Source organism: Condylura cristata, unplaced genomic scaffold (assembly GCF_000260355.1).
Source record: "Condylura cristata isolate star-nosed mole 26May11 unplaced genomic scaffold, ConCri1.0 scaffold00015, whole genome shotgun sequence".
In the NCBI taxonomy this organism is placed as follows: domain Eukaryota; kingdom Metazoa; phylum Chordata; class Mammalia; order Eulipotyphla; family Talpidae; genus Condylura; species Condylura cristata.
This window is the reverse complement of record NW_004567116.1, coordinates 6,472,152-6,499,630: the sequence shown is the minus strand read 5'-3', so window position 1 is coordinate 6,499,630 and position 27,479 is coordinate 6,472,152. Positions and strand designations below refer to the sequence as shown.

The 27,479-nt window shown below is 42.4% G+C and overlaps 1 protein-coding gene across 1 annotated transcript; it reads left to right on the top strand.

Moving 5' to 3' along the window:
- LOC101629688 (fatty acid desaturase 2-like protein FADS2P1) lies at nt 1–27,479 on the top strand. The gene is made up of 12 exons (XM_004683468.2): nt 1–371; nt 9,153–9,263; nt 12,208–12,405; nt 13,769–13,870; nt 16,465–16,590; nt 17,985–18,045; nt 20,919–20,995; nt 21,715–21,812; nt 22,766–22,862; nt 24,522–24,601; nt 25,688–25,813; nt 27,401–27,479. Exons 1-12 carry the CDS (start codon nt 48–50, stop codon nt 27,450–27,452), a joined length of 1,452 nt encoding a protein of 483 aa, XP_004683525.2. The 5' UTR covers nt 1–47; the 3' UTR covers nt 27,453–27,479.

Sequence of the window (27,479 nt, the reverse complement as noted above, 5' to 3'; positions counted from 1 at the left end):
TGAGGGCTAGACATTTCAGGCGTCAACTAGGAACTCCCAGGGGCTCAATGATGAAGCTGGAAGATAAGCCGATGGGCAAAGAAAGCCTGGAAGGAACGAGTCAGCCACTCCTAGGTGAGAGGCACCTGGCCAACGGGAAGTCGGCAGCAAATGGGACAGCCACGGGTTCCGAAAAGCAGAAGACAAGCGGGTCGTGCAGTGCGCCCAGAAAAAGCCACCACACGTACAGCTGGCAGGAGATCCAGAGACACAGCCAGGAGGCGGACCAGTGGCTGGTGGTGGATCGCAAGGTGTACAACGTCACGGACTGGGCCGCCAGGCACCCAGGTGGGCGCAAGGTTCTCAACCACTACGCCGGGGAGGACGCCACGGTAAGGAGCCCTGCCCCCTCTCTCTCTTCCAGCTGGGTGACTGGGATCTTGGCTCTGTGCCCAAGAACACTTCAAGTATGTGTTCAAGCGCCACAATCACTCATCTCCTCCCAAACCAATTTTTCAGGATTCCTTTCCAGCAAGAATTTGAGAGCAAATTAAGCCTCGGTGTCTAGTTAGTATCTGTACTGGGATTGGGACGAACTCACTTGTTGACAGTGGACACTGTGTGTGTGTGGATTCGGGGTCTTGGGTTCTCCCCCTCCCCTCCCACTTCCACCCCCCCTCCCCCTTGGTTTGTGTTTTTGGTTTTTTGGGTTTTTTTGGAGTGGGGTATTGTCATGTAAGATAAAAGTTAAAATACGTGATAAAACCTTTACCCAGGTAAAAATTTCTCAGGCGGCTATAATTTGAGAGTCTTAAAGTCAGACAGCCATCTGGCAACATCAAAATGTTGCTAATAACAATGATGAAAACCTGCAATTTTGTAGGCTTTTTTAAGTGCTGCAAAGCTCTCCTGTGTCCCAGAGCTCCTTCAGGGTGATATAGTCATACTACCCACTTTTTTTTATTTTTTAAGATTTATTTATTTATGCATACAGAGCTGGGGTACAGGCCAGAGGTGCAGGGCAATGAAAGGATTCACCAGAGACAGAGTGGGGAGCAGAACAGGCCGATCCACGAAGTACACTGCTGAGGGGAGCAGCAGGAGGGTCAGGTGAGGTCTGCTGCGCCATGTGGGTCACCTCCGAGGGACATGGGAATCGAACTCATGGGAAGTGGATATAGCTTCTTAGTGCTGTGCTTTCACCTGCTGCGCCACCAGGGAGGGCCAATACTACCCACTTTTATGGAAGAAGAAATTGAGAGGTCACCCAGAAAGAGGTCGCAAATTGAAAACTGTATCTTTCTTAACTTCCAGCCTTTACAATTTTCTTCACTGCTTCTTTTTTTTTCTTATCTAAATGGTGTAAGGGATTTTTAAAAAGGAACTAGAATTTATTGCTACCTAGAGTGATTCAGACATGTTCAAATGCATTCCCAATTCATTTAAACGTCATCATGATGAAGGTAGATATTATCCCTTGTTACAGATAAGAAAAGAAATGTTTAAGGAGGCAAATAGCGTATCCCACATTTAGTAATAATAGTGCCAACTTTTGAAATCAGGTAGGTTTTGGAGCCTTTAAAAGCAGAATCCTTAAAAAACAAAATTTCCATTTAATATTTAATAAGAATCTCTTTAGTCCTTCAATGTATTTATGAATACTTTCTCAAGATTTTCTATCAGAATCTTTGTTTTATCCCAATTATCAATTTTATGCTCCATGATGTACAGGTAAAGAAATGTAGACTAAGAGGAACTAAATAATCCAAGAATAGAAAATTAATAAAATAGGGAGCACAAAGTTAAACCAGGCATTTTTTTTTTTTTACTTTTTTGCCACAGATAATTTGCCAAATTATCCAACTGGTTTCAAAACATAGCATTAAAAACATTGATTTGATTCACTAAACACCACTCTGCGAAGGTACTAAGCCAACAATAACAAAATACATAAACACCTGTCAAATATGCAAAGTAAACAAGATTCCATCGTTGGAGACTATGAGCATCGTTTTTTTCTCCTCAATTTTCATTTTTTTCAAGGTTCCCATCTCATCCCTCTGACCATTTCCTTTTGTTATCCCCACTGAAGTAGCATTGGTTTATAACTTTATATGGGTTTCAGGTACACTGTGATCATCTGACCTGGGTCTATGTTACATTATGATCACAACCAAAAGTCTAGTTTTACCTCCCACCCTACATAGATCTTCTTTACCCTATTTACCTCTCCCCTTTTCTCCTTCTATTCTGGTAAGGTCCACATTGTTTTTATCACGTAAGGGGTTGTTTTTGCTTGGTTTTGTTTCTTTATCTGCTACATATGAGTGAAAACATATAGTATTTATCTTTCTCTGTCTTATTTCACTTGGCATAATAGGTCCTCTAGGTTTATACACGTTGTTGCATATGGCAAGATTTAACCTTTTTATAGCTAAGAAGTATTTCATCATGTGTACATATACATCTTTAGTCAGTCATCCACTGACTGACCAGGATCACCTTCTACCACCCATCAGTCTTGATTCTGCCGTCAGAAGAATACACTTTTGAACATACCCCGCTACATCCACACCACATCTGTCAGAACCAATATTTTTTAAACCAAGGTTCAACCTATTCTTGGAAAAATGTGCATGAACTTCTAGTCTGGAATGGGACTACCACATGAGTCAGAAAGACACATGCTGCAGGAATGCAAAGACTGGAGGTAGAGGGAACAGGTGGAAGCATGTGTGCAAAAATAACAGGAGAAAGATGAACAAAACTAGAAAGGTGCAAATATTACAGATCCCCATCTAGCCTGATCCCTCATTCCCGCAACTCAGAGCAAATACAGATAAGCCTTTTCCAACACAAGTCACAGAGTTAGCTCACAGGGTGAACAACAAAGACAAGACCAGCTTGCAAATAACTGCTAAGTCACTCAACTGGAGGCAGCTCAGCTGATAATTCTGAAGCCTGCTAATGATTTTTATTTCCCAGGAGCTAGGAAAGGGCCATGATTCTGCATCCAATCCCAACTAACTAGGAAGACAATGAATAAAACAGAAAATGAATAAAACAAGGAAAATGCCCAAGCCACCTTAGGATCTCTATCTAGAAGATAAAAATCCTGAGCACAGTCAGACATGTACCTTAGATTTTAGGCATCCAAAAATGTTCAGAAAAAAAGACGCTCCAGAGTAAGGTAATTCAAGAGGGACTAGAAGATGCCAGGGAAATTCTGTCCATCACAAGACTCTGTAGTCACTCAGAGGACAGGGGTCCTGAGCATTGGAATCAATTCTGTATACCCAGAAAAGTTATTTAAATGTTATTTAAATGTCCTAGATTCAACACCAGCATCTGTAATAGGAATAGCATTACCCACCTAGATGATGAATGGTTAAAGGACTAAAGCTTTCAAGTGGTCAGCATTTAAAAAAGGTTCATGAAATTGTAGCTGTTATTATTCATCTCACCAGCATCCCTAGTCTCTGATATGTGATTACTTACTTCTTGTTCACCACCAGCTGAGCGATCCTAACTATATTGGGAACAGAGGGGACATGGTAGAGAAGCATCATGCTTTCTAGTGAAAGAAGGAATAGAAGGAAGAACATAAAGCCGGAAAACCTGAGGTCGAATGCTCCTTTTACAACTTCAGAGGAATTTGCAGGTTGAGCCCTAGAGGCAAATGTGTATTGAATATGGTCTCTGAGTGTCATGCCGCACCTGCCCAGAGGAGACACCTTCTTTCTTATTTACATAGACTTTCTTCTGCAAACCTCCATCTTCTTTACAAAAGATGAATGATGATGCCTAAGTCCTCTGCCTCATGGGGTCATCTGTTCACTCACTCACATAGTCAGTCATTCTAAAACCCACATTAAGGATCCAGCCAAAAGGGTAAAGATTTCAGAATGAAACTGATGTCTTCTGGTCTCTACCACCAGCCAGGAATGTTCTGAGGAACTTGCTAAAGCTCATGGGGCCTGGAGTCCCTTATCTAGGAAGTGAGGATAATATCTTCATTTTGGGGTCATTGTGAAAGTCAGTGTGGATAAAGGGAAATGTTGTCTATGGTATTTAATGGCACATCATTGAATGACTAAATTGGCAGCTCTTGTGTTTAATTATTACTTAGTTCTTCTGAGATGGGTTGTAATCTTTACCAAAGAACTTTACTAAGAAAAATAAGTCCCTCAAACCCAATTAGCACATCAGTCTGAGCTACCTGATTGCTTTCATGTTCATTTCCTCAATTACTTCTTCATGTCAAGTTTGCAGGTTGTTTCTCCATTTTCCTAGATGAATTCTTCCAGGTGAGAAGAACTGGACCAGACTCTAGTTACTAGCACTATTCCGTTTTTTAAAGATTCATTTATTTATTTATGCATACAGAACTGGGGGTACAGGCCAAAGGTGCAGGGCGGTGAGAGGATTCACCATAGCCAGAGTGGGGAGCAAAAAAGGCATATCAATGAAGTACACTGCTGAGGGGAGCAGCAGGTGAGACAGGAGAGGTCTGCTGCACCCTGTGGATCATCTCCTGGGCGGGGCTCAAACTCAAACCAAAGTGGCCACAGCTTCTCAGTGTGTGCTTTAACCCGCTGCGCCACCAGGGAGGGCCAGTGCTATTCATTTTTAATCATAGAATTAATTATGGAGATTACAATATATCCTAAAATGGGCTATTGTGCAATCAGTAAAATGAGGATTACAAAGCATCTGATGACATGAAAAGTCCATGAATAAATAATTAGCACTTTTAAGCACAGTGTGTTCCAGGCTCCCTGAAAGGAGGGAACTCAACCCTGTGATGTGTTCACATGGGCAGCACGTCCAGAATGCAGACACAGATTCATTGTTCAGAATACCGAGCGGCCCACTATGTACCTCTATACACATCTTCACACTGAGAGAGACACTGAGAAAAGTTCTTTCTCATCAGAGTGGAAGGTCAATATAGCAAGGAAAGCATGCCAGGGACTTAGAGAAAGGACAGCCAAATCCATTTCGACTAGCTGGAAGACTACAATATGGAAACCATGCAACATGCAACTCCACATGAGTTGTGTGTTGCTAACCGAGGCCAAGGCAGGTGGAGGTGAGGATGTGTACAGATGGGATGTGAGTGGGTGGGGCACAGATGTGACTCATCTCAGGAGTAAGCACCCAGCCACAACAGGCATGCCAGCTTAGCTACTTCCTTTGTTTGGGATGATATTGGCCAATAGTACATGCTCATTTAATTAATTAAAGCCACTGACAATCATGAGGATGAGAAGAGGTGAAGGGGGAAGAGAAAATGATGGAAGAAGTACAGAGAAAGAGAAGAGAGAGGAAGAAGGGAGAAAGGACCTTGAGAGCTGAGCTAACACTGTATATTTCCTCTCCTTCCCCTGTACATGATGATACTTACCCAGCACAGCTTCCCTCTCTACCCCCAATCAGTACAACATAATCAACGAGGATTTCTAAGCTGTGAGCAAAATGGAAGTAATAATCAGTAATCACTGCATCTTTCCTGCGTTGTTAGAATTTAAGTAATCTGATTCTCATTTGAATGATGGTCTGAGCTGAAAAGTAGATGGAGTTGATAGGGAGGCAGATCGCTGAAGTGCTAACAGGTGATTGTGGACCACAGGGAGAGGCTGCCTTTCTGAAGGGAGCATCTGGTGAAAAGAAGGCAGAAAGTAAGAAAGTCAGTTAAAATGCAGGAAGGAGTTCAGACAACATGCTGAAGCTTGAACAAAGCATTGACCAGAGAAAATGGGGAAGAAGGAAGGGTGTCAAGGGTATCTTGGGGACATGCCTTACAGTATTTGATGAATGAATGGATCAACAAACAGAAGAAAGGAGTCTTTCTTGGGTTATCTGACTTGGGTTATCTGACTTGGTAACCGGATGGTGATGTTCATTATAAGAGAGGAAAGCAAAGTATGAGCCGGTCTGGTTGGAGAGGGGGTACAGAGAGAGGAAGAGAAAGAGAAAAGGAAGGGAACTTTGTGCTTTTACATCTCCTGATTACCGTTAAATAGCAGGAAGTGCAGACTTTCCGAGCTATTTCTGAAAACAAAGTAATAATCACTTCTATTCTATGTTGATACAGCTTTGAAGATAATCAGTTTCAAGATGAGCTATGAAACACATTTTGAATAGCTTAAGAAATGATGGTTTAGAAGAGAATGAGAGGGCTTAGCTGCAAATAAAACTCATTAACACAGCAAGAAGGTCAGGGAATAAAGATGTGGAGGTTAGGGAAGGGACAGAGGTGCTCAAGACCTGTAACCTCTGGAATCAGCGCTTATATTATCCCAACTGACTCCTTGTTAGAGAAATCCCATCCTCATCCATTCATTCCCCCTTTATTTTATTCCTCAGGCTTGTATTCATCACATACTGTATTCCAGGTGCAGTGATAGATATTGATGAAAATTTAATCTGTAGTGCAAGAACATCTAGAGAAAAGGCTGTGGTAATAACAGCGCCATCTGAAAAGCTTTAGGAGCAAATGTCACAGAAGTCCCATGGAAATCAGAAATAACTTTCCTGAGTAAGTTACGGAAGGCAATATTTCATTTGGACCTTCAAGGGCAGGAAGGAGCTTTTACGTAGAGAAAAATGGAGAAAGGCAGTCAAAGTGAAGGAAACAATGTGCAACGCTTTAGAGCCAAGAGGGTCCTTGGAATGCTTATGGAGTGGGAAGAGAACCAGGGAACAAAGTGGGACATGAGATTAGAGGTTAGCTTGATGGCAAAAGTTGGAGTCTGAGGCAACATGATTTTTATGACTAAAACCTAAGGAAGGGAGACAAAATTACTATCTGTCCATAAATGTTTATTAATTTTCACATCATCTCAAAACAATCTGGCATTGCTCTGTTCTGGAGGGACATTTCAGAAAAAGAACTATCTATGCTAAAACTGGAATGGACCCTTATAACTTCAGGACTGTAAAGTCCCATGGTCCTAAGTTTAAATCTTTTCACTCTACTATTTTCTCTGACACTTTGAACAAGGCTTTTCTCCCCTCTGAGATGTGGGGTCTTTTTCTGTAGAGCAGAGAGGTTGGAAACTCACAGAACTAAGGTGATGACTATGAGTGGGCCCATGGAGCACTGAACACCTATGTCACACTCAATAAAGAGTGATCCATTCTCTTCATCCTTCTTCCCTTCACTGTATCCCCTCTCCTTCCCTCAGCAGCAACAAACTTACCCAGAATGCTGATAACAGAACTTGATACTGCAGGTCTTTCAAGAAGGTGATTTCACAACTTACTCAACATCCAGACTGTCTTAGGAAAACTTCTTAAATGTAATATTTTATGACTACTTAACTTCCCATTAACACTTGAAAGAAGCTAGCAGATCAGGTCAATGCCTGCCATTCTGGAAAACTTTGTAGATTTTAGTAATTGATGGCACAGTATTGCCCTGTGACTCTTGTTGAGGATCTGAATAAATTGTGAACCCAAAAGAATATTGCTATACTGAGATTACTCCAGGGATCTGGATGACTGGTCAGAGTGAAATGAGATTACAATAGCTTCCCTTTCCTCTACACCCTTATCTTGATCCGACAGAAGGTCTTCCATGCCAGTGTGTTGTCAAACACAAAGCAGAACATGATTTTCCAGTGTGGTTCACCCTGAAATGCCTTTATCACCTTCATAATCACTGAGTGACCCTCTTTCTGATAAGGGGAACTAAAATATTAGATTCATATACTATGACAGTAAAAAAAAAAATCACCTTAGAAATCATATAGTTCAGTGTTTCCTAAAGGGGAGCCTGGCCCAGTTCCAGCAGATACAAAGCCCTTTTTTAATCATGGAAGCTAGAGACCCTTAGTCTCATATTACACCCATCTAATTAACCTTATGTCTATGTAAGCATCTTTTTATAAATAGGCCCATATGCCTAAAGTTGCCTTAGGACTTGAAGATGGAAAATTAGTAATATGCACCAAGATAATTCTGATGCCACATTAGGCATTAAATCATAGAAATTAAATCTCTATGCTGAAAAGAAGGTAAGTAGTGAGTTCTTATCATGAGAAACATACCTATAAGAGAGGTAGCTCATGTGCACTGAGAATTTACAACATGACAATCAGATTCTAATTAATTCACTCAATCTTCATAACAAGCTACCAATATCACCGCCATATTAGAAAAAGATACAGACAGGTCAAGAGACTTGTGCACATCACTGGCTAGACAATGACAAAGCCAAACTTTAGATGAAGGAAGACTACTCCAGGGTCCACTTTCTGAAAGGGCCATTCAGTTCCAAGTGACAACCTTGGTTATAGTTTACTTTTAATGACTCCTGTCCCCAATTCTCTACTGGCAGGAAATCCAGCACCTTCCTCTCAGAAAACCCTCCACCCCAAAAACTATTTAAATCCCTGGGTGAAAGGAGTCTTTATCTTACTATCAAATACAAGCAGAAGTGGAGACTTCTGCTGTTTCTCAAAGCCACTTGGAGTTGCTACTTAACATGGGCAGACATAGAAAAAAGGCCATTTGTCGCTCTGCTCTGTTCCAGGCTGTTCCAAACGCCTTCAGAGATGGCCACTGTGTATGTCAGGAACAGTGATGAGGCCCCTTCAGTGACAAACTTAACCAGAAATGCTTCTTTAGCCAATGTAGGGCTCAAGTTCCATGGTCTCTTATACATCCATCGTCACCATTCATCACCAACTTCAACCTGTCTTTCCTTTAAAATAACTTTATACAAGGGCTTCATTTCCCTGGTTCCTGGTCAAGAACCAAGAGGGCAACTTTAATAGGAGCATAATGGCTGGAAACACTATATAGTCTGAGCATCTCCCCCGGCAAGCCTGATGTTGGACTTTGAAGATTGGTCACAATCCACAAACTCAAGCCAAGTATTTCTCCAGATGTTCAATGAAATAGATTTTTCCAATGCTTGGGGATAGTTCAACTGCATTTCTCTTGCCTAGTGAATCAGTAGATGGGTTTTTCAGTGTGAGTCTCTCATAGAGTACTTCTGAGGATAATTTTGAAGACCTCGGAATACAGAAACATCAATCTGTAGTGAGAAATAAATCCTCTATCAGAGAATCTCTGCTTCCCGAGATGGCTGAGGGAGGGGCGGGGGCCAGCCTGCGGATAAGCAGGTGCCTTCTACACCTCTGAAGATGCTCTCTGGTTTCCAGGATGCCTTCAGAGCCATGCACCCAGAGCCGGACATCATGCGATTGTACCTGAAGCCCCTGCTCGTCGGAGAGCTTGCCCCAGAGGAGCCCAGCCAGGAGAGAAACAAAAATGTGAGTGAGGTCTCAGGACATGTGAGTGTGTGGAGGGATGGGCCAAGGTATACTTGGAGTTCACTGTGTTATTTTTTATTAGAAAACAGCCACTGCACCTAGGTGGAGCAGCAGTTGCCTAAATTAGAAGATTTCTCACCTATCACAAGAGCACCAGCATCCTCAACCCTCAGAACTCTGAAAGCTGCAGAACTGGGGTGGAATTGCTGGTCCTGCCCCAAACAGTAATTCCGTGTCTCCAAGCACCTTCATGCCCATTTACTTACATGTATAATTTCTTTTATTGTTTAAGATTTATTTATTTATCTATTTATTTATTTATACATGCAGAACTGGGGTACAGCCCAGAGGGTTGGAGGTGAGAATATCTACCAGAGACAGAGTGGGGAACAGAACAGGCAGAGATACTGAAATACACCGCTGAGGGGATCAGCGACGAGACAGGAGAAGTCTGCCATGCCGTGTGGGTCAGCTCCCTGGCTGGGGATCGAACTCGTGCCGAGGGGCGGCTAGCTTTGGGTGCTGCTCTTTAATCCGATGCACCACCTGGGAGGGCCCCATGTATCATTTGTTTTCAGTGATTGCTTATAATTGCTTTTTTGGTATTCTTGGCTCAACTAACTTCCATGAAAGCAGGGAATATGTTTATTTTGCTTCTTCCTGTGTCCTCAGGGCTCATGTGCACAGGAGCAGACTTGTTGGGGAAATGCCATACATAGCTGTCAAATGAAGATGTGACGATATCATCACCACAGACTTTTCATATTTGGGGAATTATAGTTCTGAGAGATTATGTGTCTTTCTCAAAGTCCCACAGCTGAGACTCCGAGAGTCTTCTTTCTGACTGCTATTCCTTCAGCAGTGCCCAGAAAGGGGGCCATGCGTTCATTCCCTTACACTGACTACCTGAAACAGTGTCTTCCAGAGGAAAGGTCATTACAAGACTGAAAATTCACTAATAAAATTCACTAGGTTTTAAAGCTTAAAGAGTTTTTAACTAATACTGCACATTCCAATAAAAATAGCTTATTGTTGTATAAGATCTTTTGTATCCATTTGTACAAAGTGCTGATCCATGTATCATTTATGCCCTTATACATGGATCAGTACTGGCAGCAGGGATGTCAAACCAGCCACTCTTCTGGGCTTGGAGACCCCCTACTCTCTACTGGTAATGATGGGCTAGTAACGATGACCAGGCTGGAGGGTCCCTAAAGATGATCTCTTAAAATTATCTGTAGCCACCAGGATTCCACAGTTAACAGGAGCATAAGAGATGAGCTTCTCCAAACTTTCCTGAGGTAGTGGATTCTTGAAAATTGCATCAGTGAATTTTGCAATGAATTTTTTGGCATCTAGAATTATATTCATAGCTTCTTTTTGCCGCGGACCAGTGCAGCAGGAGCAGGAGACAAGTTTCAGGGATGGCAATTCTGGCACACGGTGGACAAGGATGAGTGGAGTGACAGACAGACACGACTTCTAAGAGTGCATATCTGAATGTAATTTATTTTTAAGAGTGCGGAGCATTTATATAATTTTTCTTGGCAAGCAAATATAGGGGTACAATGATTCTTTCAATAGAAGCATGACAGATAATACATTTTTTTATTGTTTCTGAGATGTCATCAGGGGCCTGAAACCAACCTGGGGCCCTGAGAAACCATTGTGCATTCAAGGTTCAGTGGTGCTAAACAAATGCCCTATCCATCACTTTTGCCTTGCTAATCCTTTTAATTGTTCTCTCCATTCTTTTACAAGCCACCTGGTATACAGGAGTTAATAGATTAATAGATTATAGAAAAGTTTCTCAGAGTTAAATCAATATTGAGAACAGAGGAGGCTACATTCCTTTCAAGAGTATCATTAGAACGAAGCACAGTGTTCATAACATTTCTTTGGTTTAGTACGTTGTGTGTCAGCAGAATCAGGAAACAAATTAAAAGTTGCAGTGACCATTCGAGAATCAGCCATTCTTTTATTCCTGGAGGGACACGTATTCCTCCTGTGTGCCCGGTACCTTCACCGTGCCAAGCTCTAAGGATTTCTCACTTAGGCGCCTCAGGAGGGGATGTGGCATCTTTTAATTTCCAGTTTCTCTGCTTCATCATAGCTGAACAATCCTGCCCTCTTTCTAGTACCCTGGTAACTTTCCCAATTGCTCTGGTTTCAAATCTATTACAGTCATTAAACCAAGAGATGTTCCTTCCTGGCCCTCATGCAGACACCCAATGTGATGTGGCAACATGATGTGACAAACCCATAAACCAAAGCTGGCACTGGATATATACACATGCCAACATGCCCCACTCAGGAACATAGAACCAGGACCCTGCAACCAGCAGGTCACACGGTGTCTCTGGAACCCTGTCTTGACTGTGGGGTCATTGAACAGCTCAAGGAAATTCATCTTTTGAATTAATTGAAGTGAATTTTACTGTATGTCTGTCAATGACTATGAAAGAACCCTTTGCACATATAAACAGCTGATGACATAAAAAAAAATCACCTTGTAAATTGCACCCCTCTCTACTGTAACACAGACACACATGACCAGCAAAGTCCCCAACACATAAACAGGAGGTCCAACATCCCCCGAAATGATACCAGTGACCTGAAAGGCAACTGTTACACCCTAACAACCACCCCCTCCAGCAACAGAAAGGAATTCTGAGTCCTATCGCAATTTAAGGACAGTTTAGAAATCACTACTTACCGCCTCTACTTCAGAGGGAAATAAACTATCATAACATTTCAAAGGTTTTTGTCTGTGCATTGTTTTTTGTTTTGTTTTGTTTTTCTTTCTGTTCAATTATATTTATTAATAATAAATTTGTATTCATAACATGAAGGTATTGACAAGTTAATAAAATACATGATGAATCCTGTTCCTTTGCACCGCCCGCCCCTGAAGGGTCTAATTCCTCCTATATTTATTTCACAGCCCCAGCTGGTGGCAGATTTCCAAGAATTGCGGCGGTCTTGCGAGGCCATGAACATGTTTGACGCCAACCTGGGCTTCTTCTCCCTCCACCTGCTCCAGATCTTGGTTTTGGAAGCCCTGGCTTGGCTAATCTTGTGGCATTTTGGCAACAGCTGGTCTACCATACCAGTCATTTCGGTTCTTCTGACAATTTCTCAGGTAAGCAGGTATTCGGAGCCCCGGCAGTGCCTGCAGAGGATGGCGCCATGCTTTTTAATTTCTTTTTGGTTTGTGTCAGCTGCTGCCCGACACCTCCTGCCAAGCTACTCATAGGAGTGTGACACCAGCAATTACCAACCTAGTTGAATTCCAGTTCAATAACAACTTTTTCCAAAGTCCTTTCAAAAGGATAACACTTTTTTTTTAACTTTACTTTTATTTTATTAATTTTATTTGTGTAGAAGAACTGGGAAGTTAAAGGATTCATCCAAGACACAGTGGAGAGCAGAACAAGCAGATGTACTGAAATACACTGCTGAGGGGAGCAGTGGGGAGATAGGAGATGTCCGCTGCACCATGTGGGTCAAGCTTCACAGCCAGCCAGGATCAAACTCAGGCCACCACAGTGGGCCACTGTGGTGGTGGAACTGAAACTTAACCCTAGCAACGAAGGAGGCCCCAAATGGATAACAACTGTTTTATGGAAATATTCTAAGGCTAACCAAGTGAATGTGTGGAATACTTAGACTAGTGCCTGGCATATAGTAACTATTTAACTCATGATAGTTGCTGTTCTGCCAAATGTTAGCCACCCAAGTTTAGTAAGTGAAGTTCTGTTCTCAACTACCAAACACTCATCTTCATCTTTCATTCACTTACCAACCCACATTGATCAATGCATCAGACCCTGAGTTCTTCAAGAGCAGAGACTATCTTATTGGATGAGAATAGGAACATAGAATTCCATGGTAAATGGTAACAGCACCTGGGACATAGCAGAGCATCTGATAACTCTGTTAAGCAAAGCAGGACCTTCTATGTGGGATTGAAGGGAAAGTGACCTGGTTGGTGCCTGACCTTGGGAAATCAGTCCTCCGAAGGAAAAACAGTCCCTCAATTATCTACACATACTAGCTGACAGGATGGCTTAGAGGCCAAGGAAAGGACCAGGCAGGTGCTGGGAAGTAGAAAGAGGCATTTCATGCTGAGGGGACCCGAGGAAGCTGTGTTCCTGCTTATCACATAAATAACGGAGCCTCAGAGCAACCGGTAACCTACCAGGAGGCGCTTGTGAAGAACCTGCCTATGTCCAGTGGGCATCCTCTTCCCCCTCCACGTTGGAAGAATTTGACAGAGCAAGGAGAGCATTCTAGTCTGCAAGAACCACCTGTGTGGAGGCAGGGAGGTGGACAACAACATGGCCGTGCAGGAATGCAAAGCCGTCTGTGCTCGAGGTCGACAAGATGGCGCCTGTTCTCAGACAGGCACCTGAATCACCCTGGGGACTGATCTTCCGGTGGGCTGTCAGATGCTTTTCATCTTCACTCCCCAACTTTTCTAACAGCAGCTTTGTCTCTCCCAGGCTCAGAGCTCCTTCCTGCAGCATGACACGGGACACCTTTCGGTATTTAGGAAGTCCAAGTGGAACCACCTGGTGCACAAATTTGTGATGTGTCATCTCAAGGTACAGGATGCTCGGGGAGGAGGGGCCGTTCCCCGGTGTCACCTCCCACGGCAATGGTTTCCAATTTTGTGTATTTACGCTAGTAAAAAATAAGTCTATGCACACCCCCAGATAAATGGAAACAGACTAGCAATGTAGTTGTAATATTAATGTAGTATTATGTTGTATTATAGATGCTAAAAGGAAAAGTTTACATTTTTACAAAGAAAGGTTTATTTTTATTGAAGAAGCTTTTGGATTTTTCCTTACTCCAATAACCTATTTGACCCAACCCCTGACACCCCATTAAGGAACCATAATTTGTGAACAGAACAATCAAATGGGAAGTGGTTCTAAAGTAAATCAAGTGCACATTGCCTTTCTTCACAGGCAAACCCAGTGATTTGCGAGCAAAATAAATATAGTCTTCAATATGTGCAGGAGAAAAAAATTACCAGTGGGGAGGAAAGGAAAGGTGGGTGGGAGGGACATAACAAAAAAAATTACAATATAAATAGCAACGCTGCAACATTCCTGCTTTAAACATTATCACAGTTTTAAATTTCGAAACTTGATTTCACATCAACATATCCCACCCCTAGGAAAATGCACAGGTATTAAGAGTCTTTGGAATTTTCATTCACTAACTAGCTACATAAAAATATATATGTTCTGATCTCCACAGTGTTTATACAATAAAAGAGAAGAAATGTCAGCAGACATTTTGGGATTTTGTGTGATGCTAAAATCAAGCTGCAATTCCTATCTTTTCTTCCTCACACACACCCATAAACATATTATGAAAACTGTAAAAATTGAGTGCCATTATGGGGATAAAGAGGCAGAGTATTTGAAATAGAGGCCTCCCTTTAAAAGCGACCTGTATGGTTTCCAAGGCTATGCCCTAAAACATTCTTGAGGGAGTGACTTGTCCTCTCCAGTAACCTCAGCATGTAACAAATGAGGAAACTGCCCAAAGCCCCACGCACAGTGCCCCACACACAGTAACAGGGATTTCCATTCAGAATGGTCTCACTCTGATTCAAAGCCTGGATTCTTTAAGCTGTACTGAATAGAGACCCAACTTAGAAGTGAGGAATGACTTGGCATGGTTCCTCTATGAAACCTGGTGTAGGAGCAGCTGATTTTACTTATCTCCGGTAATTGTGGCTTTCAGAGTGAGGAGCCAGGGAAGGGCCAGCTGCCGTAGGCCACACCCATAATTACTCTGACCACTGCTATTCTAAACTCCAGAACCTTGACATGTCAAAACATGCATCATGAACCAAAACCTGTCTCAGATTACCACAGTCATTGGATAAACGGGGACGGCGTGCTAGTGGAAGAGGCCAGAATGTTGGTTCTTGAAGGATTTAGTGGAAAAAGAGAATCATTGCTTATCAGTGTCCTTGCTAATTGTCTACTACTCCCATAGATTATATGTTTCTTAAGTGTGGAAGCTCCACTTTATCATGTCCATCTTCCAAATGCCTAACTTAGTACCCAGCACATGGTACCGACCTCAAAATATATAATGAGTGGGTGAATGCATGGATGCGTGCCTACTAAGAGTGAGTGCATGGCATGCAATTTGATAGACGTGCAGAGAAGCAGGATGAAAGCCCAGCAGGGGACAGAAACTGACATGTTGAGGCCAAGATATCATGAGGTGTCTCAAAGGACATGTTTGGAAAGTGATTGCCTATCCTGACCAGAGAGAGAGAAAGATTCCACTGGAAGGTTATTGAGGTGTATCAGTGCTGAGACAAGAATGCCACTCCTGGTAGATTGGGGGTGGGGTGAGGGAAGGCTGCCATTGGTAGAAAAGACAGCAATGAGAGCACAGTATCCTCTAGCATAGATATGCAATATCCAGGCCCACACAATGCAACAGAAACAGAATGCTAATTGCATTAAAATGACACAAGTCATTTTAATTTTCTATAACCACATTTTTTAAAGGCAACTTAATTTCCCTTTATATACTCAAATATCATCTCCATGTAGATCAGCATAAAAAGTACTAGTAAGATATTTTACATTCCAGTTTTTTCATCCTGAATCTCAAATTCCAGGGTGATGATATTCTCCCAACCCATCTTGATTTGGTCAGATAACAAATGCTTAATAAAAACAAGTGACTCACTAGAGGCCACAACATGAATAGTAACTGAGAGATGTCAAATCTGTAATGAAAACTACAATGGCTGCTTATTCTCCTCAACTGATTAACACAATAAGGGAAAGGAGGGGAAATTGAATACTTTAATGTGTCAATATTGACATAAAGCATCTCATGTCACCCCCAAACAACCCACAGAGATAAATGTCATTACACTCTGTATTCTGGAAATGGAACTGAAATGCAAAGAAAGAGGGTAATTTCCCCAAAGCTCACGCATTATTTATAAGCCTAGTATGTGAAAGGTGGTTGATGTGCCTCTGACTCCTCTGTTAAGACCTTCAGACTTTCATTGAGAGAGAAAGTCACAAACACCCTACTCAAAGGCAATTTTAGCTCGGTGTTAGTTCTTTGGAGATGCAAGTAGAAAACTCTCATAGTGATGGACATTTTAGGAAGGAAATCTTTCAACTAACGAGCACTTTCTTCTCAGGGCCTCTCAACCAACTGGTGGAATCATCGACACTTCCAGCATCATGTCAAACCCAACATCTACCCCAAAGACCCAGATATTAATGTGGGCCCACTGTTTCTGGTTGGAGATTTGCAACCAATCAAGGTATGTCTGGAGATCATGGGCACCAAAGAAACATTCTGGAAATGGTTCTTGGAAAGATGAAGCTAGAACATTCCAGCTTCAAGCATATTCTAAGAGCATCTCTCCTTTTAGGCTTAGGATATAGACCTGAAATAGTAACAACTGAAGCTAGAGTTGTAAGATGAGATGCAGGTGTGGGTTATGTGACTTTCTGACCTTAGAGGTAACACAGTCCAACCTATATTGTGATGCTTGAGCAATCCTACTGGCAGGTCCCTGAGGCAACACAGCCTACTCTTAGATGTTGACACTAGATGACGGAGGGGCGATGGCTCCAAAGCTGAGCAAGAACTTGGAGACATCCACTCCTGTAAGATAGGTGGGCACATTCAATAAGCATTAAATCACAAGCATCCAATTCCTACTTACCTCAACTAGTTTTACCTCCATTAGAAAAGACTACACTGTTATTTTTAGTCTGCAGTCATTTTATTCACTTGTGCCATGAGCCATGGCCCATGGGCTTGTCAGACATTGATAGACTCCTCTGATTTGGACTTTTGAAACAACAGAGAAAGAAGGAAGAAAGTCAAATCTAGAATTTTTCACTGGTTGATTTTAAAAAAAAATCAAGTTAAAGTCATCATGGAAAGGACTGTTATCAAGATTTTAGAAGGGAATGTGCTTTCAACAGTGGAGCTGGAGGACTACCGTCCCAGAATGTTTGTCTCTCCTTAAGGGAAAATGATGATTCCTGAAAGTTGGATACTTAGGAAGAGACAGATGTCTCCTTCTAGAAGAATCTAAAACTTTTATAAAAATAAAAGCAGGTATTTTTTCAGGTGCTGCTTAAACTTTGTTGCACAACAAACAAAAAATATCATCATACCTTATAAATAGTCAACCACAGCATGAGATCCTTGCTAACAATATGTAGGAGGAGTACTGGAACACAGGAGAGGTCATGCTAATTTCTTTTATTACATAAGCACTCAATAAGTATCTGCTGAGTGAATGAGAGTAGATGGAGACTGAACTTCAAGCAGATTTCTAAACACCACAAAGTTGAAAATTTCAGTAATATTCTTCTTCAGTCATCACTGCACTCCACATTAAGACAGAAAGATTCAAAATGGATTCCATGGGAATAAAAAAAAATGATGACAATCCCTTAAGTCAAGTGAAATAAATTACTCAGGCTGGAATTGCTCACATTATTTAAAGCAAAAAGGTAGCAGGGTTTTTTCCTCCCATTCTGTTTATGGTTCCTCTAGTGCCTCAAATTTGACAATGAATGAACTCTGATCAGATGGATCTTTCCATTGAGATTTTACAGAGGCACACAGAGAGAGAGAGTTGTCTTACTGTAATGACCCAAAGTATTGTCTGTTATATAAGTCTTTCTCTTCATTCAGTATGGCAAGAAGAAAATCAAATACATTGACTATGAGAAGCAGCACCTGTACTTCTACATGGGTGAGTCTACTTAGAAGCACATTCCTTCTCACCCATTTCCTTGAAGTAGCAGTTGCCAGTCTGAAAGTCATGACTGGACTCTCAGAGACAAGTTTATGTCTTACTTGTGATTAAGAAAAGCAGCATCTTATTTCAGACTTGCTAGGGGTGAAAATACGAGAAGCCGATAAAGGGTCAGACAAAGCCAAACTAAAAACTAGCGCTAGAAAACTAATTATAGAACTGAGCTCCCAGAGGAAGAGGGAGAAAGGTGAGGCCCCTGTGGGGAAGAAGAGCAAAGGACCATCCATGGTGGAGGACTGTGGGAGTCTTGGTGGTGGGTGTGGTGTAGTAACAACGCCTGAGGAGGGAGCTCCTATCCTTCTAAAACACAAACGATGATGTGAACCAGCATTACCTCAATAAATAAATAATCTTCTAAAAGATAATATGAAAAGGAGAATGGAAAAGTAAATAGGAGTTTTAACAGGAGAACAGGAATCACTCCAAGAGAGATGAAAATCTGTCATCTGCCAATCCAGGGCTCTTGCAACTAGGACTCTCCTGCTGGAAAGACTGGACACCTGTCAAGGAAAGAATTAAGAATCTGGGTAGAGAGTACCCAGGAGGACCAGGAGAATTAAGGCTGAGCATTGACAATATGATGTCAGGAAATGTAGAGGTCCAGGAGAAAAGTCCCTGTAGAGCTCGTGTGGCAGAAAGTTGGCTGTTCCCATGACTTTGGAAGACATTAGACAGAGACAGTTCAAGACAGATACCCAGATACAGATCTATAGAATCTATGTCTCTGTTTCTCTCTTTCTCGTTATCATTCCTCTCTCTATAGATTAGTTCTAAATATGGGTCCAGACTTGAAAGGATGTGGCTGAATAACGTCAATACCAATAAAAAAAAAATCAGAGGCAAAAGTGGTTTTACTCTGAACTGAAATAAATTCATGAGCACTCACAAGGAGCCCAGATGTGCAGATCCACCACATGTCTGCACATTTGAGAATCACCCACCATCAGAAAAGGTCCCAACATTTCCTGGAGACCAGTGGTTCTCGTCCAGAGTGATGTTACCCCAGAGGGGCAGGGACAATGTCTAGACACTTTCTGGGTCATCACAACAAAGGGGGAGGGATGGTCCTGAATCCAGGGGGTAGAACCAGTGATGCTTTTCAAACATCTTGGGATACAGACGATAGCTCTGAGCAACAATCATATGCATCAAATGCCAGGAGAGCAGAGATTGAGAAACTGGCAGGTGATCTGATCACCCAGTGCCCGCACCAAATGGTCCTCTGTGTGGGCCTGACTGGTGGCCTGTGATAATCACCCACTCCCTCTCTTGTATGACAGTGAGGAGGAAGGAGGACATGAGGAAGGTGCCCTGGTCTAACTCCAGGTGTGTTCACATAGGAAGGGCTGTTGGAGTTTCCTTTCAGCGTTATAACATGAGCTTATGAGAATGAATGGGTAGCATGGACACTGCAAAAAGCTCCCCCTCACAAACCACTCTGCCCTCAGGAGCTGGTCCATTGTGCCCTTTCCCTCAAATGCCAAATTAGCATCTGGGGGACAAATGAAACTGTCAGAGAGAGATGGCACTTGTTAAAGTTGGCATGATAGGTTTTACGCAGGCTGTTACAGGAGAGGGAGACACTTCAGTCTACAGTGAGCTCAAGTCTGCTGAAGCAAATGTGGAGGGCTTCCTAAACATCAAAGGAAAGTCCTGAAAGACACTGAAGGGAGGGGAACCGGTGCATGTGGTTAGGGCATCTGTGTCTGCTAATGGGTGCTCATGGACATCAGGCCCCTACCCTCCCACAGAGACTGGTGCCCAGCCCCTCACCTGGGATGATTCGCAGGCCCCTAAGAGAGACATTCCTGGGTTATAGAAGATATAATGCAACAGGACACAGACAGGATTTTACTACTGTGAGTTTCCCAACATAAACGTTCTAGATCAGGAGAAGTCAGAGGCTTATAACCACATCTCAGCTTGAGCATACAGGTAATCCTTTTAACAACATTGAACTTGCTTTGGCTGAAACCTTAAGGGCTTCAAGTCACCCCATAAACATGGCTTTGAACTGTCAGAAACTAGGCAAGGGTTTGTATTAGTGTTGAGGGAGGGTGAAATCACATGTGCTGAGGGTTGGCCAAGCTTGCCTATTTGAAGCCAACCCTAAGGCCTCCTCAAGAAGAGGATGCAGAGGACCTGCCTGCATTTAGTGGAGTCTCTGAGACCCAAAGGGTCATTAAAAGAAGATAGTAGTTACCAGAAGGGAAGAAGGTAGGTTAGTGAGATAAAGGGGGTTATTATCTTGTAAGAGATAAAGAGTAGACTTTTAGTGGTGAGTATAACATACTTGCATATACAAATGTTGATTTATAACATGTATACCTGAACCTGTATAATATAAACCAATATTATTTCAATTAAAAATTAATTAGTAAAAATAAACTATTATTACTTTTAAAAAGGAAGAGAAAAAAAATAATCTGAAAGGTGAAAAAACTTTTTAATTAAAAAAAATCTCTCTAAGGAAACGAGGATTCCTACTTTACTTCTGCTATCTCAACCTACTGGAACAAGACCCAGTCCTAAGGTTAGCAAGGAACTGAAAGATTCCATAACCACCAGTATGTGAATGCCTGTAGCAAAACTCTCCCAGATGCCTCCATCAGAGTGACTCAAATTGTCAGAGCTCCCTAAGACTCCTTGAGGAAGCTTGAACCAATTTCCAGGTTTAGTCTCAGAGACTTAGAAAGTCCAGTCCAGGATGTGGCTCTGGAGCTCCCTGCTCAGGGACAGCGAGGAGCTAGACTCGTAGCCGGGAGATGGCATTCTGCTCATTTAGTCTCCATCTTTTTGTTGTTCTTTAGTTGGACTTCCCCTCCTCATGCCTATATATTTCAACCTACAATCTATGCAAGAGATGTACCTCCGGAGGTATTGGGCGGTAAGTTACCCGACTCATTCTCTAACGCTAGATCAGATTTAAAAAAAAAAAAAATGTGCATGCAAATGTGTGGTCCCTTCCAGCTGTAACTGTTGCAGCAGGCAACACCACACTGTCAAAGAAAAGGGAGTCGTGGAGCAAACTGTTCTGGCAGGATGCTTCTGAGAACACAAAACCTGGCCTTTTATTGAATGATTTTACAGAGTCAATTACTCAGGGCAGAAGACAAAGAGAAAAATGTTAGGAAGGAGGAATGTATGTTTAGGTTACCTAGACTTTGGGGAAGAGGAGCCTACGAATCCAAATTAGATTTATAGCCCAGATTTATGGCCCAGAGTTTGAAGATCAAAATCAAGCTTGCAGACCCCCACCCCGGTACCAATCTCGTTAACAAGGCATTCCGCTGAAGATTCTCTGGAAGGCCAAGTTACATACCATTCAATAGCTCCCCAGGTATTCAAGTTCATGCCTTGTGGTATGCACTCATTGTTTAACTTGAGAGACACCTCTGCAGGGTCAAAAGTTAATTGATTGACTAGGCCAAATGGACTTCGTACTGAGAAGGCTGAACTGCATAGTCAAAATGGCGGCTTTGGTAGCTCATTCTAGCAGACCCCCGCAGTGACTCCCTAGAGTAACAGAACAGAAGACTGGCCCCCAGTGAGGGGTAAATGAAATTGTATTCAGGGCATCTAACTTTTGAGTGCTTCTCTTTCCAGGACATTGTTTGGGTCAGTAGTTTTTACATCCGCTATTTCATCACATATGGCCCTTTCTATGGAATCTTTGGAACAATCGTGCTCATATTTTGGATCAAGTAAGAAAGCAAGAATATTCCCTTATTCCCATAAACTCTTACCTCCCTTATCTCTGTAATTGAGAAATTTCCTAGAAACTTGAAATAGTTTGAAGTTTGAAGAAAAAACTTGAAGCCTTCTTTCAAAAAGAAGTTGCTCAGTCTTCTCTTTTTTCCTTCACTTGCTTCACATCCAATTGCAGTACATCGTCCAATCCCTAAACCCTTTCAAATTGCAATCCAGCTGGACATCACAATTAATGCAAGGAAAGGAATATTTTAAAGCTATTTTATGACTAGAGATTTTCTCAAAGCCAAAATGATTTCCAACTTAATAGCCCTCTTCAGCTTCCTAATTTATTCCTTCCTCACTCTTTTGCCTGATTATTCTAAATCCTTCATAGCACTAAGGATAATGATAGTGACCTTGTGCATCACTCACTTTGCTGAAGACTCGGTATGCATTATCTTATTTGATTAGCCTCATATAACCTTGTGATGTAAATAATATCTTCATTTTTCTTCTAAGGGAGTCGAAGCTCAAAAAGATTAGATCACTTGCCTGAGTTTATAGAGCAAGCAAGGACCAGTGGCAGTACAAACCAGAACTTCAACCCAGCTATGTCTGATGACAGAACACAAGCCAGTAATCATTTTGCATATGACCTTTATTTCTTCAGGTGTCTTTTGATGCTTGCACCAATGTAGTAGAGTTTGGGAGTACACATGGTATCCCCGTACACTAGGCAGAAAGATGGGTCATGTGAATTAAAGCCTAGAATGGCTTCTCTAGGTATGAAGGATCTCCAAAGAGGAAGACAAATGGCCTATAAACTTTATTGAAACCTTCGAATCCTCACCTCCCCCCACACTTCTTCTAATGCTCAGCCAGCTCTTCCAAGACTTATGCAAGTCCAGTAATTGGAACTGAAACACCCAAGGAGTCATTACTTCCTCTTTTCGTTCTTCAAAAGGGTTCTTGAAAGTCCCTGGATTGCATATGTTACCCAGATGAGTCACATACCAATGAAAATGAGCAATGAGGAGAACCGGGACTGGCTCAGCACTCAGGTAACAAAGGCGATCCTGGAGAGGATTCTTCACCTCATACTGCTTTGCAGTCTGTTACCTCATATAATCATACCCATCCACAGCTTTCCAGGGTAAAGCCTACTCCATTGCTTTGCATGCAACTACATGAGGCAGATGCTATGATCATTGCTATTTTACAAATAATAAAACAGAAGCAGTTGAGTAACTTGCATAAAGTCACACAACTAATAAATGGCAAAACCAAGTTTTCAACTTAAGCATTGTGATTTCAGAACCTTGTACTAAGCCAATGATCGGTAAACTACAGACCAAGGGCCAAGCTGGGCATATGTTTTAAATAAAGTTTTATTGGAGCACAGCCCGCTCACTCATTTGCATTTTATTGATAGTTTTCATGTTGCAATAGTAGAGTTGAGGAGCTCTTGAAAGAGAATTAAAATATTTCCTGGCTGGCACTTTATAGAAAAGGTTAGCTGAACCCTACTCTAAACTTCTGTAAGACACAGCTTTTCAAGTGAATCTGTGACCTCCAGAACAATAGAATGAACTTCACACATAGAAAGACCCTGGATTTCATTTCATGTCATTGTCTAGAATGACCCAAATTTGTGACCAGTACAGAGAACAGCTATCTCCTACAGCAATATCACTTCCACTGGCCATCCCAGAACTAATTGACAGTTGTACCCTTTTTCCTTCTCCAAGCTCATTCCCAAACTCAGTGGACCTTCCATATGTCATACAAAGTGATTCTCAAGTCTTCGGTCACAAGGCCACTTCAAATTCATAAAGTCACTGATAACCTCAATAAATTTTTTTATTACATAGATTATACTCATGTATACTTATTATACTGAGAAACTTAAAAATAAAAATTTTAAAGTTACAAGAATACTCATGCTTGTAAAAGTCAGTGATGCTACTTATCTTCTGAAAAAAAGAAAACCACCATCTAAACATGAGAGAATTAGAAAGAAGAGGCAAATGAGGTCTTAGAAGTAGATGAGAATAGCCTTGTCCCTCTCAGGTCCCCTGAGAGGGCCCTAGGGGACCCCAAGTTTTTGTGAAATAACACTTTGAGAAACACTGACATAGAACTACCAAAAGAATGATACTCAAAATGACAACCCCATTAGAATTAGACCTTAGAAAGGCATTGAATAAAATCACATTTATAAATGTTCATCAGCTTGGAGAAGTCTGAGTCCTCAGGAGAATATTTTTTAAATGCATAAAGTACAGTAGAAATACAAAGAAAACCACTTATATCAGAAGGTATAGTTATTCACAGAACCCTTGGCAAAAGTCCTTCAGTGCCCTACTGCTTTCTCGTTTGGCAATCCTACCATCTCAACTGAGAACCTACAATCTCTACCCAAATCCCACAATCGCACAACCATCTTCACAGTCTTCACCTGTGACAGTTTAGTCTTCTGTGGTAAAGACCTGATAGTGACTTTGTCCCCTCGAATGTTCTTTCATCCGATGGCTTCCAACATAATTCCTAGCAAAATATATAACACCTAGGATAGCATGCCCCTTTTGTTCCTTAGAATTCCTAATAGATTCTCAGTCAGCACTTGTTGCGTGCTTAACTGAATAGAAGGATAAACAAGCATTTTCCTAGTTTGACACTTGGGCATCCTTCCATCAACTATAACAAGCTTTCCTTTGCAGGTCTTGGGCACTTGTAATGTTGAGCAGTCCTTTTTCAACGACTGGTTCACGGGACACCTGAATTTCCAAATCGAGCACCAGTGAGTGACAGAAACATTGATAGTAGTGGTGGTGAGCAAGGTCTGCCACAAATTATAATGACCTCCTACCCCATACAGGCTAGAGCACAGCCCTAGGCAACCAAAACTGTCTATAGAGTCTCTCTTTTTCTTAACATCAATGGTGAGGAAGGGAAGAAAGAAAAGGAGATAACTGTAAGTAAAACTCTAAGTAGCACCTTGGAAAAGTGCTGGTGACTCAGTTTCTAGATTCCTAAGAAGTGGTGATTGCTCCTATACATTTTATTTGTTAGCAAAACCCAAGGAAAAGAATGCCACTTGGGTAACCAAGCTATGTTGAAACTTAATTACAATTTAATGCAAATATCCATATCTGTTTTTATTCTATCTATAAAATAATCAGCAATGAAATTGCTGTTGCAATTTTCCAAATAGTATCTAGAAATATTTTACCAGTAGATTCAGTGGACTTGCTTAAAAAAGTAAAAGTGATAATAGCTTCAGAGTTTCCAGAATATTCAGAGAAGAGATTTTGCACATCCTCTTTGAAAAGCCTATATTCCTCATTGTCAGAGAAAGAAAGCCATCATACACCTATTACTGGGATTTTTCTCATCCTTTCTCTCATTAGTCCTTTAAAATCTCAGCACAACAAGAGATAATGATTTTTCATATTTTACCAGGGAGTAAGAAAGTCATCTGGCTCATTAGTGAAAACCTTGAATAAAAATCCATCTCTACCCTAAAATGACTATTTTGAATATCATGTGCTCTTGGTAGATGTCAACCAGGCAGGGGAGATGGATTTTTGCAGCTCTCTAGGTAATAAGAAATGATTTAAAAAAAATACTCTCATTGGACTGGTACCAAAAACCACACTGGATGGACCTCATATGTGTTCTCTTAGCTCATTCCAAACATCAGCCTCCCACAGGACTCACAGAGGGTTAAAAGACAAGAATATCTTAGCAAGAGTTTTGAACTTCAAGTAATTGCACAAGTTCAAGGTTGGGTCTGCATGGTTGATAGAATTTTACTTAAGGGAAAGAAAACTCCCTGGGATGTCTGTCCACGTCTGAGCTTGCCGTCCCCTCTCTGTTTCCCCAGTCTGTTCCCCACAATGCCGCGCCATAATTATCACCGGGTGGCACCTTTGGTGAGGTCGCTGTGTGCCAAGCACGGACTGCCATACGTGAACAAGCCCATGTTGAAGGCATTTGGAGATATCGCCAGGTAATGACAGTCACTCTGGGCTCACATTTCTCTTTTCCCATCTTTACTGATCCCAAGTGGTCATTCACTGGCTTGTGACTCACTCTCCCAGCAATAGTCTCGAAGGGGCCCCTGGGTGCCCAGCGCAGACATGGGAATCTGACGGAGGGCAGCAGTCATAATGTGATTCTTGCCATTTACGCACATCTCCTAGGTAGTTCTTAGGGAAAATGCCCCCTGTCCTATTCAATTTCTTAAATGCCAGACTGTGTATTTTCTGTCTCTCTCTCCTCCACAGAGCTGTGTTAGAGGGAGGGAGGAAAAGGCCACTCGAGTCATGTGGTCCAGGGCTGCAGATTTAGATGCCTGCAGTGTCCAGCGGAACTGAGAGGTCTGACTCAGACAGGGGAGACGGATCCCCTGGGTGCTGACCCCAAAGGGGACAGACCGAATGTGGTGAGGCAGTAGGGACTGAAAATCCTCCCTCATCGGGAAGCATTCACAGATCCCTCAAGATTACTGTGTGGTCAAATTAACAGCCAGGGATCTGGGTTTAATCACTTTCTCTTGGGAACAATCAGTCTCTCCAACGAAGCCAAAGGCCAGCCCCAGTCTGCTCTGACTCCCGATTAGTGCCCCGGTTGCTGCCTTCTCCCTCCCCTCCTCCTTTCCTGTCCCCCAAATCACTGGCCTCCCTTTTGTTGCTGCACAACTCCCTGGCCTTGGCCATTCTCACGTCCTTCACCCACTTTGCTTCAGCCTACATGTTCTCCCAGCGTCCCCCTATGGCCTGGCCCTCTCCACTCACTCCCCAAGGTGCATCTCAATGCCTACAAAACCCGGCTCCTGGTTTCCTCACTGGTGAGATTTACCGCACTTGGGAGTCAGTAACACACTGGGTCATAAGCCCTGGAACTTGTGCTCCCCGGCTGGACCACGCGGGCAGGTCACACCTCTGTCCTGGGGCTGTGCTGCGGGCCCCAGAGCCTGACATGGCGGCTGTCACAGATTTTTTTTTTTGAAGATGTATTTATTTATGTACACAAGAACTGGGGTACAGTGCAGAGGTGCCGGAGGTGAGAAGATTCACCAGAGACAGAGTGGGGAGCAGAACAGGCAGATCGACAAAGTACACTGCTGAGGGGAGCAGCCGTGAGACAGGAGAGGTCTGCTGCACCCTGTGGGTCAGCAACCTGGGCTGGGATCGTACTTGAGCTGAAGCAGCTGTCATAGCTTCATAGTGCTGAGCTTTAAGCCTCTGCACCACCAAGGAGGGCCCATCTTTCACATTTCAAATGGGGGGTCAGGGGGTGTGGATACAGGATGGGGTAATAAGTGGGTGTGTACCTCATCTTACATGAACTTTCTAGAGAAAAGGCCAAATGATGGTTTGGGGTAGAGAAGAGAATGAAAAGAAAGAAAATTCAGGGCTACCTCCCTTACCCCCCAAGACAGAGGTGAACTCCCTCCCCTGGCCCACAGGGAACCTCATTTTTCCCAATATAGCTGACATAACAACAACCCGACCTGGGCAAGGACGGACTATTCCGGTGGGTGACTTCTTTGACGGTCTCCCCTCCTGATGACTATTTTTGCCCCCCCCCCCAGGGCTTTGAAGAAATCCGCAGCCCTCTGGGCCGACATCTACTATGAAACCTAAGGCATGCGCCATCCTGGACATGTAAAT